This window comes from Sus scrofa, chromosome 10, assembly GCF_000003025.6.
Source record: "Sus scrofa isolate TJ Tabasco breed Duroc chromosome 10, Sscrofa11.1, whole genome shotgun sequence".
In the NCBI taxonomy this organism is placed as follows: domain Eukaryota; kingdom Metazoa; phylum Chordata; class Mammalia; order Artiodactyla; family Suidae; genus Sus; species Sus scrofa.
The window spans coordinates 6,941,068-6,955,517 of record NC_010452.4 but is presented as its reverse complement, the minus strand read 5'-3'; the positions used below and the strand labels follow the sequence as shown (position 1 = coordinate 6,955,517).

Sequence of the window (14,450 nt, the reverse complement as noted above, 5' to 3'; positions counted from 1 at the left end):
GTGTAGGCCGGTAGCTGCGGCTCCGATTGGACCCCTAGCCTGGGAACCTCCACATGCCGCAGGAAGCAGCCCTAGAAAAGGCAAAAAAAAAGACAAAAAAAAAAAAAATAGACTTTTAGGAGTTCCCCTTGTGGCTCAGTGGTAACGAACCTAACTAGTATCCATGAGGATGCAGGTTCGATCCCTGGCCGCACTCAGTGGGTTAAGGATCCGGCATTGCCGTGAGCTGTGGTTGTAGGTCACAGATGTGGCTCAGATCTGGCCTCACTGTGGCTGTGGTGTAGGCCAGCAGCTGCAGCTCTGATTCGATCCCTAGCCTGGGAACCGCCGTATGCCTCTGGTGTGGCCCTAAAAAGATCAAAAACAACAACAAAAAAGATAGACATTTAAATTATCGTCAGCACCTCAGTGTCAACGCTTGTGGTTCACTGTTTTCTCCTAGATGTTTGGCAGGATTTCGCTTATTTTAGTTAAATTCCATAAATGGATGATCTGTGAAACTTTGGCTCCTTGGCATTATGTCGCAGCAAAGCCGAAGGCCACAAATCCTTTCCAGCTTAGTGTCAGCCACTTCCCCACTGCTCTCTCTTCCTCTGTCTTGGCTGCAGTTTGGAAGCACCCGTGGCCCTGTTCCCCAAAATACCACTGTGCAGACCTCAGCCTCAGGGATTCTGACTCAGTGGGTTTGGGTGAGACCCAAGCTTCTGTAGTTTGACAAAGTCCCTGGCCGATTCCAGGGTGGAGCCAAATGACCTCATTCTACTATTACCCCTGGGCTCTGGGATCCTAGCATGGCCTTAACAACCAAAAAAATGTGACGCCTCTTCGGCAGGACTTGTTGAAGGTCTAGAAGTCCCTTGCATGTAGTGACTTGACATGGAACAAGGGCCCCTGAGATTTCTGCAGGTCAGAAATGTTCATGGGCTGCATGTGGGAGTCACCTCTTCTTACATTTGCATAGTTCACGGTGGCCTTGCATGTACATGATCTCATTTGTTTTCACAACAACCTTATGAAGTAAGCAGGCAGGTGTTTTTTTTCTCCTCTTCCCATCTTGGTAATTGTTCTTACGGGTGATAACAAACTAAGACAAAACCATTCAGGCACTGGCCCACGAGCTGAAGAGCCAGGATTGAATCTAAGCCATCCAGTACCCAAGTCCATGCTTTTTCTTACACTCCTTGTATATGCTGGTGGAATAATGATTCCAGGTCCCGTGCTAAGCAATTTACTAGGGGTTCTCAAGTCTCAACTTTGGCAGCATATTGAAGTCACCAGGAGATTTAAAAACTCCTGATGCCAAAGATTATAAATTAATTGCCTGGGGATCAGGATGTTTCAAGCCACTGATATACAGAGACCATGTCCTTTGATCCTCTTAAAAATAGTAGGAGGTCAGAGTCATCACCATTTTAAAAATGAGGACCCTGAGACAGAGAAGAGTTTAATCCCCCAGCCCACGGGTCCACCAGCAGAAGAACAGCGGAAGCCAGACCCGAAGCAAGGCATGAACCACTCTCTACGCCATATTGTTCTCTCACTGTTTTAAGGTTTTTATGAAGCATAAGCAGGTGGGTAAAAGAAAACGTTGACACACACTCAAAAAAGAACTTGAATTTAGAGTTTTCTAAAAGTTCAGGCGCCAAGAGGTCATGTCTGAGAATGAGCCTTGATCGTCAGCCGAAGTGTGCTTATTTGTTCATTTTGGCTTTGGTTGTTGTGCGGCGTTATCCATTAGACGCTGGGCGCTGAGTAGTGATCCTCCAGCCCAGCGGCTCTCAGGCTCAGTTATCAGAGTCACCTTGAGGGTTTGTTAAAATGGATCGGGAGCTGCTGTTGTGGCTCAGCAGTAACGAACCCAACTAGCATCCAGGAGGATGTGAGTTTGACCCCTGGCCTCCATCAGTGGCTTAAGGATCTGGTGTTTCTGTGAGCTGGGGGGTAGGCCGGCAGCTGTAGCTCCCATGTGACACCTAGCCTGAGCTCCTCCATATGCCTCCGGTGGGGCTCTAAAAAGCAAAATACAATAAAACATTGCAGATCCAGTGCCCCTTCCCCTCAGATCTTGAATTCACTAGGTCCAGGGCGGGACCTGATAATTTGCATTTGTAGCCACTTTGCGGTTGCTGCTAGTCCGGGATCCCACACGTGGAGAACCACTGCACTGGAACGATCCCATGGAAGCCCAGTGAGATGAAGCGCCAAGTCCAAAGTCACAGGTGATGGGGAGGACGGCTTGCTCATCACGCCTCAGAGCTGTTCTTTTACCTCTTACCCTGACGTTCAGCTTGACTTTAACTTGAGGGAAGGAATATTGCTGTTGAAATTCTAACATCTTAGAAGCATCCGATTTGGGATGAACTATGCTGTCTAGAAAGGTTCCTCATTGATACACCAGGAATGGCCCCTTGGGGATTTTTCTTCCTGTTTTCTTTCTCAAGAAGAGAGGAGTCCAGTGACCCAAAGAATCCAGCTCCCAATTATTCACTTCACAGAGACCACTCAGGGTCACCTAAGGATGCAGATGTGTTGATCAATATGATTGTACAGATTCAAAGCTGGGAAACAGTTTTCTAGAGATTCTCTCATGGGTGGCAAGCGGGGCGGAAGGAGGCAGGATTTTGCCATCACTGTGCAATCCTGTCTTAGGAAAGAAATGACTGTTGAAAAATACAGTCAGGCATTTCTTCTTAGCCCCTGGGTGGGGTGAGAGGCATGGAATTCAGCAGTAACAATACTCCTTCTGTCATAAGTCAAAATATAGTTTCACTTAGCGAGTAGTTCATTGTAAAAGAATAAATATATCAGCCCCATTAAAAGTGTGACAGGATTTCTTCAGAGCAGCATTGAAACTCATTTACAAAAAAGATCCATCAGTATGACTGTGACAATTTTTGCCCAAATCAGCAATCTCTTGAGCAAATATCTATTGAGAGCCTAACATGCCCAGATTAAGGTACCAGGCAGAGCACAGATGACCAAAGGCCATCAAGAAGTTTACTGAGGCGCTCCCCGCGTCCCCTCGTGGCTCAGTGGTAGCGAACCCGACTAATATCCATGAGGACGCAGGTTTGATTCCTGGCTTTGCTCAGTGGGTTAAGGATCCTGTGTTGCTGTGGCTGTGGTGTCGGGCCAGCAGCTACAGCTCTGATTCGACCCCTAGCCTGGGAACCTCCATATGCCAAGGGGATAGCCCTAAAAAGACAAAAAAAAAAAAAAAAAGAAAAAAGAAAAAAGAAAGACGAAGAAGAAGAAGTTTACTGAATGGAGAGCATGTAGATAGTACAGCCTTGATACAAGCTGCTTGGACCAGTTGGTGCAAAGAATTATGGGACACAGAGGTGAGAGTCATTGATGCCACCTGGGGACCCCTGTCTGGAGAAGGCATCTCAGACATCCTCAAAGGTCTGTGGACTGCGTCGTGAAACACTGTCACCTGACTGAGTGAGAGCAGAGTATAAGGAAAGGAAGACTGACTTTGCCATCCTACAAGATTCATGTACAAATATGTAGCTTTCTCCCCCACTAAGAGCACAGGAATTCAGTCTGGTAAAAAAATAAAAAACAACGTTTACATTTACATCTGCACATCTCAAAATATTGACGGGGATTGAATAATTGAATAAGACTAAACTGCTCAATCAATGAACGTGAGGCCAGTGGTGGGCTGAGCTGGAAAAGCTCTAACCACAGAAAGAGCCCTGAAAGCTAATATTGTCTCATTTAATCATCTTTGCTAATAGAGCAAACAAAATGTGGCCCTGTTTCCTTCCAAGATCTTCTGAGCCGTCATATACGCAGGCCCAAGAGCGCCCAGCAGTATGCAACGCAGTCCCCTTCTACAGCATTCTGGAAAGACGTGAGAGACGAAACAGAAGAATTCAGAAGAGAACACGGATGCTATTCCATTGTATGGGTTGATCATAGCTCTTTTTCACTAATGAGGAAATCTTGGAACTATGTCAGGCAAATACAGTGATTTTTAAATTTCATCTAAATTTTTAGAAATTGTTTTTGCTTTTTTTTTTTTTTTTTTAAATGAAGAATGGTTCTGCTGCTTCTTGGGTCTCTGGTCCTTGGCTTATCTATTCTAGAATGAGATCGTGTTTGTATTGCCATGAAACTTGGGAAGAGAGAGTAATGAGTGGGAGCGATCCCAAACTTTCTGAGTGAGATCAGTGATGGAAAAGGGGAGGTGGGACCCCAGGCTTCCTTTTTGTGCTTCGCGTTCTCACTAGTTCTGGGTGCCTCCATCCTAGGAAACTTACACAAGGCCCGGGATCACTCAGGCACCCAAAAAGTGAGTGTTTCGTCAGCCAAAAAAGAACAATAGGGTATATAATTGGGAGGAGCAGCCCTTTCTCCACTTTTCTAAAACAAAACTTTTTTTTTTTTTTTTTTTTTTTTTTGCTTTTTAGCATATGGCGGTTCCCAGGCCAGGGGTCTAATCAGAGCTACAGCTGCTGGCCTACATCACAGCCACAGCAACGCAGTATCTGAGCTGCTCTGTGACCTACACCACAACTCATGACAATGCCAGATCCTTAACCCACTGAGTGAGGCCAGGGATCCAGCCTGCATCCTCATGGATCCTAGTCGGATTCGTTAACCACTGCACCACGACGGGAACTCCTAAAACAAAACCTATTGATGAGCAAAAACGCATCCTGGTAAATGCTCCTCTGTACTTCCTGGTATCTTTTTTTTTAAAGAGGATGCAACAAGATTTATGGGAAGACCAGCTTGAGATTAGGAGCACAAGCAATGAAGGAATTAAAAAACCAAGAATTTCGGGCCCTTTCAACCTAACAATCAAATGTCTTTGGACAATCAAAGAAATTTTTCAGACCTCAGTTTTGTCATCCATAAAATGGGGATAATAATAGAGTTTCTCCCTGCCTCACGGAGTTGCTGCAAGGAACAAAAGCTTCCTGTGTGACACCGCTTTTGTTAATGTTAAATTAAAGCCAAAATATTCAAGATTCTGCTTGTTATCATTTGAAATGTTTCTACACAGCTAAACTTTTCTGCCTGGTTGTATTTTAAAACTATAAAGACCAGAAAAAAAAATCTGCTTCCTTTGTCAAATTTTACTTCTTTGTTCGGCCTTCCAGTTTAACAAAGGGTGAGTTAATCTGTTTCTTTTCTCACTCATGCACACTGTCTTTGATTTATTTAGTTCTTTTAAGTTCGAGTGGTTAACAGAACTCTAGGGAAAAAAAAGGGGGGGTCTTTAATTATGTTACTTGCTTTTCTGTAAACACCAAGTTTGATTGGAGAAAGCTCGTGATTCAATAGCTGTGTGCTTAGGGGCAAACCACAGATGAGGTAAGCACCCCTGGGGTTCTGGTAGGAATTTTCCTCATGTCCCTCCCCCCATCACCATAACCTACCAGGAGAGGGGAACAGAATCTTTTGTCTCATCTCTTTTGTACCCAGAGTGTGGTTTTCTAGAAGTTTGTTTCCGGTTCTCCCTATGATGATGGGAAGCTGTGTGTTCCCGTCTATGTCTGTCTTCCTCTCGGAAGGAAACCACCAATCCCAACACACAGGACTTGGTTAAAGAACCACAGGCACTGGAATTCCCGCTGTGATGCAGTGGGTTAAGCATCCTGTGTTGCTGCAGCTGTAGCGTAGGTTGCAGCTGCAGCTTGGATTTGATTGCTAGCCCAGGGAACTTCCATAGGCTGTGGGTGCCAAGAAAAAATAAAATAAACTCAGGCAGGAAAGAGGGGTAGAAAGGGGCCTAAAGGCAAGACATTTGTCTTTTTCTGCTGATTAATTAATTCCTTTTATCTCTCCCATAAGAGAGAAATCCACGACCTTACCCAAAAGCATTTGAGTATTCCATGCTGCTCCTGCAAAAGACCGAGGAAAAATACAAGATGTTTGGCCATTCACAGGATCCTGTTAACTTTAACTAAGGAAACCCTAGAATCCTTATTAGCACAATTTTTATATTGCATACAAGGGCCAGTTTTGAATGCTTTTATTTTTATTTTTTAAAGTATTTGTTTTCCTGGAGTTCCCGTCGTGCGCAGTGGTTAACAAATCCGACCAGGAACCATGAGGTTGCAGGTTTGGTCCCTGCCCTTGCTCAGTGGGTTAAGGATCCAGCATTGCCGTGAGCTGCAGTGTAGGTTGCAGACGCGGCTTGGATCCCGTGTTGCTGTGGCTCTGGTGTAGGCTGGCGGCTACAGCTCTGATTAGACCCCTAGCCTGGGAACCTCCATATGCCATGGGAGCGCTCAAGACAAGGCAAAAAGACACACACAAAAAAACAAAAAACAAAAAAAAAGCATTTGTTTTCCGGAGTACCTGGGATGTGGTGATTTTTTAAAGCATTGCTATCAAGTTAAAGGAGAAAATGTTTTCATGTTACCCTAGTAAGGTCATAGCTTTAAGTGTGAAGATGGCAGCTTTGTTTGCTTGCTTGCTTTTGTTTTCATGATAAATATTGTTTTTCATTATCTGATCTTTGGGCAATGTGAATCTTTGGAAAACAGAACAATAGAAAAGCAGGAAAACAGGGACCCATCCGTGTTGTCCATTAATAAATCTCCAGCGAGCAAGTGGTGAGGAGATGCTGGGCTCTCCTGGCAGAGCAGGTCATAACCTCTCATCCCTTCTTCCCTTTGGCCTTCTTCTGCCTCCCTCCTCTCCCTTTACGTGTTTAAATCACTCTATCATGTTTAATCTCCCTGTTACTTTGCTAATCCCACGGAATTCAGACACACACGAGGCACAGAAAAGCATTCTTCTGTAGGCATCTTTGCCCACCAATTTTTGGTACCTGAGCGGTAGCCTTTGTCATTCATTCATTCATTCATCCACCTATCTGAAACATTTTCATTGTGTTCCTATAATGCTAACAGAGCATTGACCGAGTTCCGTCACCAACCCCTGACACGACACCGTCGGCTCTGGGACTGTTCCACTGATGACAGTTAGGTGGGTGCTTAGGTTGGGAAAAGGAGTGGCCACTGAATGAAAGCGGAATCCCTATAAGAACTGGCAGTCCGATGTTCTTAAAAACCACCTGGGGAGAAGCACGAGAATTTCTCTTTCCGGATTCACCCCCACTTCCTTTTTAATGTGTGACTCTTTTCATCTTTCTAAGCTCTTGGAGGAAATAGAGGACAGCTTTGTACCCGTGCACTTGGGCACATGGTCAACGATGGTGAGATTAATGTTAGTAGCTCGTTGTGAAGTACGCCCCGGAACGGGGAGAAATGTAATCTCTCCTAATAGGATCTTTTCCACTGTCTGGGTCCATACCCACTCTGAGCCCTATTTTCCTCACCTGTAAGGTAAGCGGGTTGGACTCGTCATCCCTTTCCCGGCTGTAATTCCCTGTGGCCCAGACTGGCTGTTCAGCCATAGATTAGTGGCCATTCAGTGTAACACGAGCAAAGGCTTGGGAAGAAATTGAGTTCTGGGGGTATCTGATCAAAGGCGCTCCTGGGTGAATGAGCCTGTGTGTGGGATAGTAATAACATCAGCAGCGTTACTGACAGACCTGCTGGGGCAAAGAAATGTGGACGAAGTGTCCGAAAGGAAGAGAAAAGGGTTAGGAGCCACGTCTGTCTCCCCTTCTTTCTGGTAAACAGCGTGCAATTGAACCATCCGGCGAGTCAGCAGAATCCTTTAACTTTTTCCCAAGTCTGTCTTGCTCATACTCAGGCACAAAATGATTGATGCTTTAAGGGGGCGACTTTTATTTTTCTCATTACGTCGGAACAGCTTCTACGCGGCCGTAGTATGGCAGGCGAAGTATAACATCTTATGGCAAAAGTTAGCGGTAGTTTCACTGGAGGAATATTTGCACTTCATTTTTTTTTCCTCCTGTATTAAATATCTTGAACTAGTCAACGAGGAAGGCCCACTGAATTGTCAATGTCATTCTCTTAGAGCGCTTTTCTCACTTCGTGAGATTTTAACGTAACATGGTTAACGTGCATGCAGGGCCGAGTAGGATGACAGGACAATATAGTATCTAAACCGAGGCATTTGTGAGCGTGTCAGGAGTGACTACTGTAAATTTTTAAGCCAGGAAAACTGCCACAAGCCGGAATGTCCTTGGCCCACTCTGTCCTATGGTCCCACCAACTAGGACCAGATCCTCTGTAAATTGTTATTATAACCCCCGTAACAATTTTACAGGGTTGCTACTGTTGTTTTTCTCATTTCATAGCGGAGGAAACTCAGACTTGGGTGGGTGATGTTGATTCTAAGTCCAAGGCTTCAAACCTCATGATTGGAATCTGAACCCAGGACCCCAGAAGAGGCTGCTGCCGCCTAGCTCTAGGCTTTTGGCAGTCACCTGACTCCTTCCAGGTGCAACAGACACCCTCCCCCTAATTGATTTGCCCCAGTTGAGGAAGCAGATTTTTATCAAATGTATTCATTTATGAAAAGAAGCATATCAGAGTTCTAAGATTAAAAAAAAAAAATCGTAGTCACCTCTTTCAGCCCATTTATGTGGACACCCAATGGTACGTATCTCCCTTTTTTTTATTGCTGGTTCTTTGAAAATGTGGACAAGAAGCTTCATGGAATCGATAAAAGATAACTTTCAAATAGTGTTGATATTCAGGAAAAAATACTTATTGTGTCTTTTTTTTTTTTTGGCCATGCCTACAGCATGCAGAAGTTCCCAGGCCAGGGATCAAATCTGAGCCACTGCAGTAACTCGAGCCACAGCAGGAACACAAACACAAACCACAGCAGGGACAAGGCCCAGTCCTTAACCATTAGGCCACCGGGAAACTCCCCTGTTTTTTGATGTGTCATGGATACATACATTTTTTAGATTCAAATATGTTATATGTTGAATGGCGTGGTTAAAATGGATAATTTGTTCATTTTATTGCCATCAAAGCAAGTGTGGCTTGCTCTGAAATCTGTTGTATTTGTTCCACCCCTGCTCTTGCTCTGTCTCCACTCGTGCCCCCGCCTTCCTCTCAGGGTTAAGCTACCCTTTATTTTGGATGACACTATCACACACATGATTGAGTCAACAATTTATGGCTTTTAAAAATAGGGATTTTGTCCTCTCTTAGGTTTATTGTTTATCATAATCATCTTTCAAGTGAAAAGGCTAATTTACTCTTTCTATAGGAATATTTTAAGCTTGATTATCATAATATTACAGCTGCCTGAAAAGGTCTAAAACGGGACATTGACCTTGAATGTTTTCTGCATTTAGCTCATGGTGCTTAATATTCAGGAAAGAATATAACCGCAACTCATTTATTAATGTATAATCTCCAGTGTTAACTATGGCTCTGTAAATACATGCCATGCAGATTATAGAAAGCTTGTAGGATGCTAGAAAATGCATTTGATGTTTTACCCGCTTATGTCGGAAATGCAACATAACTAAAGTCAGTTTTCCCATTGGAGCTACTGTAGTTTATAATTTAATTTTTACTGACATTTACTATGTATATTATTAGCTTGACAAAATGAAAGTGAAGGAATCCCAATTAATTAAACAGAACCCAAAATGCCTCTATTAGATTCTCCATCTCCCTTTGATTCTGTTTTTTTTTTTCTCCCCACTTTCATAAACACACTAGGAAAAGAGTTTGGTGTGTAAGGTAATTGCTCCCCAGAGAATGGGCTTTTTTTTTTTTTTTTTTTACATGGACTCGGTAATTTGGGAATGGGATAGATTTATAGGACAAGAGGTTTGTCAAAAGGAGAGGTTTTTATTAGTGCTTCTGTGGAAGCGATCATTTTCAGTAGAAATGATTGCTTCTTGCCAATGGAGACAATAATTTAAATATCAAAGCCTGTGCCCTAGAAATGAAAGGCAACAGAAAATGAGGTTTGATGAATTGATAGAGGTTTGGTGGTGATACAAAGTAGTCAGACTGACTTCCAACGAAGTCCTCGTGATCTCAGCGGGCAGGGCTGAGCCTAAGCAGGTTTCTAGCGTAAAAGAAATTCCAGAGCACAGATGAGGAAACTAGGGACCGATAAGCCATCTGCTCAAAGGCACGCAGCTCAGAAAGGGGCAAAGAGGGGATCCCAGGGTCTCGGCTTCTGTTTGTCCTTCGGGGTTCTTTTTCCAGGGATGTTCCTGGTGGGTTTTCTTACGGAGTGAAAGATAGTGGGTTGTTTTGTTTTTTTATAGTGTGTTATGTTATATCCCACACCATGTATCACAGGCAGCGGGGAAGATGGTTCCAAAAGTTAAACAGCTTCTTTGAAAAGGTTTCATGATCTTGAGGGAGAATCTGCAAAAGGAGATTACAAGGCAATTTGAAAATCTAAATTTGCAATGGCTTGTTTAGTTTGAAATATTTCACAAATGGCAAACGGGCGCTATAAAATCAAAATTTGCTGCAGAAATTGTGTGGCAACTGTAACCTTTTTTCATATAGATGAGTCCTGTTAATTTTCAGAAAAGGAAGGTGGGAAGAAAGATAGCTATTAGCATGCAGGACTAAGCATTTCTCATCCCTTGTAGCAGCATAAGAATTCATTGTGAGAATGTTTCAGGAAATGGCTCCAACTCAAGTACCATAAAATATGCGGGATAGACAACAGAAATCTACGTTTTGTTTGCACTTGAGTTTTGTTTGTTGCCATTTCATTCTTTCAAATGGAAATGAAGTATATTTCTGCTTGGTGTCTGTGCTTTCCTTGAGGCCTGAGAATGCAGTTGTTTGGATAGTAAACTGCATTGTTTAAAAAGAAAAGACTGAAATTATGCTTGGACCCAGGGTCAGATGCCTAATAGACTGATATTAACAAATGCATTAATATTCTTTGTGAGACGATCGTAGGGGTCCTTTTGTTTGGTTCCATTTATCCTGCTTTGGGTTGACTCCTTGTGGTAAGATTGTGAAGTGTCCAGACTGGTGAGCAATATGTGTTTATTCTAGGCTCCTTATCTGTTTGTTTCTTCTTCTTCTTTTTTTTTTTCCCTCCAAATCTTTTGTAGTTGAGATTCTTAACGACAGGGCTCAGTATTGCTCATGGTATGTTTATTTCCTGTAACTACCCACTCTTTCCTCCTTCAAGGTGAAAAATCCTTGTGGCTGGGGAAGATTCTTGAGATGACTAAGCCCTGTGTTTATAAAATATTCTGAAAGCTGTCTTGCAAGTTTAGTGCAGTAGATATGATTTGAAATTTTAAATTGGTTAAACTGGATTCAAGACAGTAGGTGTAATCTTAGGTCCTTGACTTGTAGAGGTGACATATTGATCCCGAGGGAAAATACAGCTCCACAAACCTAGTGCACTTCTGGTCATTCAGAAAGCAGCTAGCCCAGTGGACACTGCATCTTGCATAGATGAAAGATGCTTAGTGAAAGTCAGTGGGGAGCACGCCGTGTCTGTTTGTACATGAATCTCTGTGAGCCCAGAAAACAATATTCATATTGTACGTGAATATGAGTCTCAAATCTATTTAAAAATACATAGCGACAAAATCAAAGGGTTCCTAATGGGTCAAGTAAGTACCTTAAGAGAATGAAGACAATGCTGGGAAATAAAAGATAACTCCTGAAACGCGGGGGCTTCACATCATCGGTAAATAACCGACTACAAATCTTGTCTTTAAAAAGCTATTTCAAAGGAGTAGTAAAGAGGTTCCTGTCACAGCATGAAAATGCAAAGAAACTGAAAAAGTACAGTATTCTGCACAGGTGCAAGACCGGAATGTGCTGAGTACATGAAGATGCACTGAGTATATGAAATAATTTTTATTTTAAAAACAAGTCCCCGGACAAAAGAAGAAGGAATTTTTTTTGGATACATCTTTTAAAAAATGTGTATAACTGGATATATTAATTACTCTGAGAAATTTTAGTTTATTCACAAATCCAGATAGTCATCTTTGAACCGAACATATTTTTCTGTCTTTTTAATGCAGTATTAGTTTCCATATTTCCTCCATCATATTTTAGAAAAATCATGTTTCTTTTTCAAATGCCTTTTTATTTATTTTTTAAATTATAAAATGATTACATGTCTCATTTTCGATTGAATAGACACATCTTTTTTTTTTTTTTTTTTTTCCGGGAGTCTGCAGAATGGTGGGATTTTCTACATCTCAAAGCTCTTTTAATTCACTGCTCACAACCAAATTTACATCTTAATTGCAGAGTTCACATTTAACAATATAGACAGCATAATGCTACTGGTAATTAAGCTTTTTCTACCTGCTTTTACGCAGTATTCCTAGGCACAGTTTCTGCTATGTGAGTTCTCAACTAGAAACTTGTCTGCATTTAGACCGCAAATAAAAGGCATCAGGCCCCTATCTTAGATATGGCTAAAGACATGGCAGGGAAATTGCTTTCTTCTGTGGGGGGGAACCAAATCATGTCTGTCATTTTTATATTCTGAATGTTAATGCAGCTGTTCTATTTTAGGGTTTTGGTTTCTAAAGACCTAGAACATTTGAGAGCGTGGCGAGAAAGAGTTGAGTTCTGATCTAGTGAATGTAATACACACTGGACATCTGAACTAATTTATTTTGATCTCAAAGATTATACTATTTATATCATGTAGGACTTAAGACGCAAAAGGCTGGTAAGCAGTAGAGCTGAATTACATCAAAATTGTGGGTCGTAAGGTAGCAGTTATCTCTTTGCCATAAATAGCTGGTAGCTATTCCCCTGTACATTTGCTAGAATAAAAAATCCTGTATTTAAAAACAGGACTTAGGAAAACTCTTTGTTATATAAAAACTAAAAACATGCTTATACACTATTGGAGAAAAAAACACCCATCTCTTATATTCTCTTTTCCTTAAAAAGCACTTCTGTTTGAAACTAGTCCTTATAATGACTAGACCATGTGACAATTCACAAAATAGTTCTAAGTTGATTTTTTTTTTTTAAGCATTCAGGGTGTGTTATGGGTGATAGACAAATATGTAAACTGCATTTTATTTGAAAGCTGATGTTTTGGGTAAAAATCACATATATTTGTATACGTCTGCCAGTTTGGAAGCTTGTTTTGAAATAAGTGTATGATTAAGGACACTTTTAGCATACTGGCTAGGAATGCTCTCCCTACCAAAAAAAAAATAAAAAATAAAAAATTTAACAAGCACTCTTTATTTGTCAAAATATATGGAGATGGGTTCCATGTACTATTTACCCTACAGCCCTCGGTCTCCGAACCCCAGAAACTGGAGGAGCCAAAATCTGTTCTGCAGTTGTTTACCTTTGTTTTGAAAATCTATGCATTGTATATTTGTAGGGAGAGAGAGAGTAGCAGGTAAAGAAATGTTTACACATAGAATTTGCGTAGGCATCTCTCAGATTGCACAGATGGGCTCTTTCCTCTTCTGTAGTTGTGTAAAACTGCATTCCACCTCCAAGCTGACGTTCCCAGTTCACATGCCCGCACAATTTAGAAACGTGTCTTAAAAAAAAAAAAAAAAAAAAAAAAAAAGCCCAGTAGAGATCCGGAAAACAGACAACAACACGATTACGGATAAATGAGAAAGTACAGCACTAGAGAAGCAGGAGCCCCCAGTGGAAGCAAGGACAGACAACGGCAGGACAAACTTCATTCTCTACCTTCCGCAGAATCCTTTCCCCATTTAACTGAGAGCCTGCGCGAGTTCTTCGGGTTCAAGGCACCGGAGACGTTAGGTTAGGAACCCCAGACAGATCCCTCCAGTGCTTAGAGAGTTAAGTTAGTTAGGATTCTTTTCTAGCTTCCCAGGGAAAAAAAGCAAGAAAAAGAAAGAAAGGGGGGAAAAGGAAAAAAAGAAAAAGAAAGCGCGAGCGAGCCGAGCACAGGGTCTGCCGGGAGCGTGGCGATCTCTCGTCCTGGCTCTGGTTTTCTCTGGCGCTCGGTTCGCGGCCCCCCTGGCTTCTCTGCACCCATCGTACCTGCCTGGCTCCGCGGCTCCTCGCAGCCTCCCGTCGCCTCCCTCCTGATTGGGCAGAGGCCCCCCAATCGGCTGCGCGCCTGGGCCGGTGGGACCGCATATGTTAAGCTCTACTTCATATTAATAAGCTCCAATCGGGGCTTTAAGTCCTTGATTAGGAGAGTGTGAGAGCTTTGGTCCCAACTGGCTGTGCCTATAGGCTTGTCACTAGGAGAACATTTGTGTTAATTGCACTGTGTTCTGTCAAGGAAACTTTGATTTATAGCTGGGGTGCACAAATAATGGTTGCCGGTCGCACATGGATTCGGTAGAACTTTGCCTTCCTGAATCTTTTTCCCTGCACTACGAGGAAGAGTAGGTACCTTTTTCTTTCCTTTTTAAACTCGTCGTTGGGGGTGCCTGCGGGGGAGGGGGGGCGGTGGACGGGATGGATCTCTGCGCACTGATTCAGGTAATGCCCTGGGTATTTCGTGTGCACGGGTGCTTGTTTGTGTCTGTCTTGTGCCTTTTGTGTTGAGGGTGATCTTCTAATTCAGTAAGTCGAGAATTGTTCTACGACTACAATGTTACCTTTGAGGCAGAGCTC

General features: G+C 42.6%; 1 protein-coding gene across 24 annotated transcripts in view; it reads left to right on the top strand.

Annotated features, from left to right (window-relative positions):
• ESRRG (estrogen related receptor gamma) overlaps window positions 1–14,450 on the top strand; it is a 660,805-nt gene that overhangs the window by 415,902 nt on the left and 230,453 nt on the right. The window contains exon 1 of one of the 24 annotated variants that reach the window (XM_021064106.1): window positions 6,253–14,218. The exons of the other annotated variants lie outside the window; for them this stretch is intronic. Coding sequence (XP_020919765.1) covers window positions 14,163–14,218 — 56 coding nt within the window. The 5' untranslated portion in view covers window positions 6,253–14,162. Of the gene's footprint in view, window positions 1–6,252; window positions 14,219–14,450 lie in introns of those variants that run through there. 24 annotated transcript variants of the gene reach the window in all.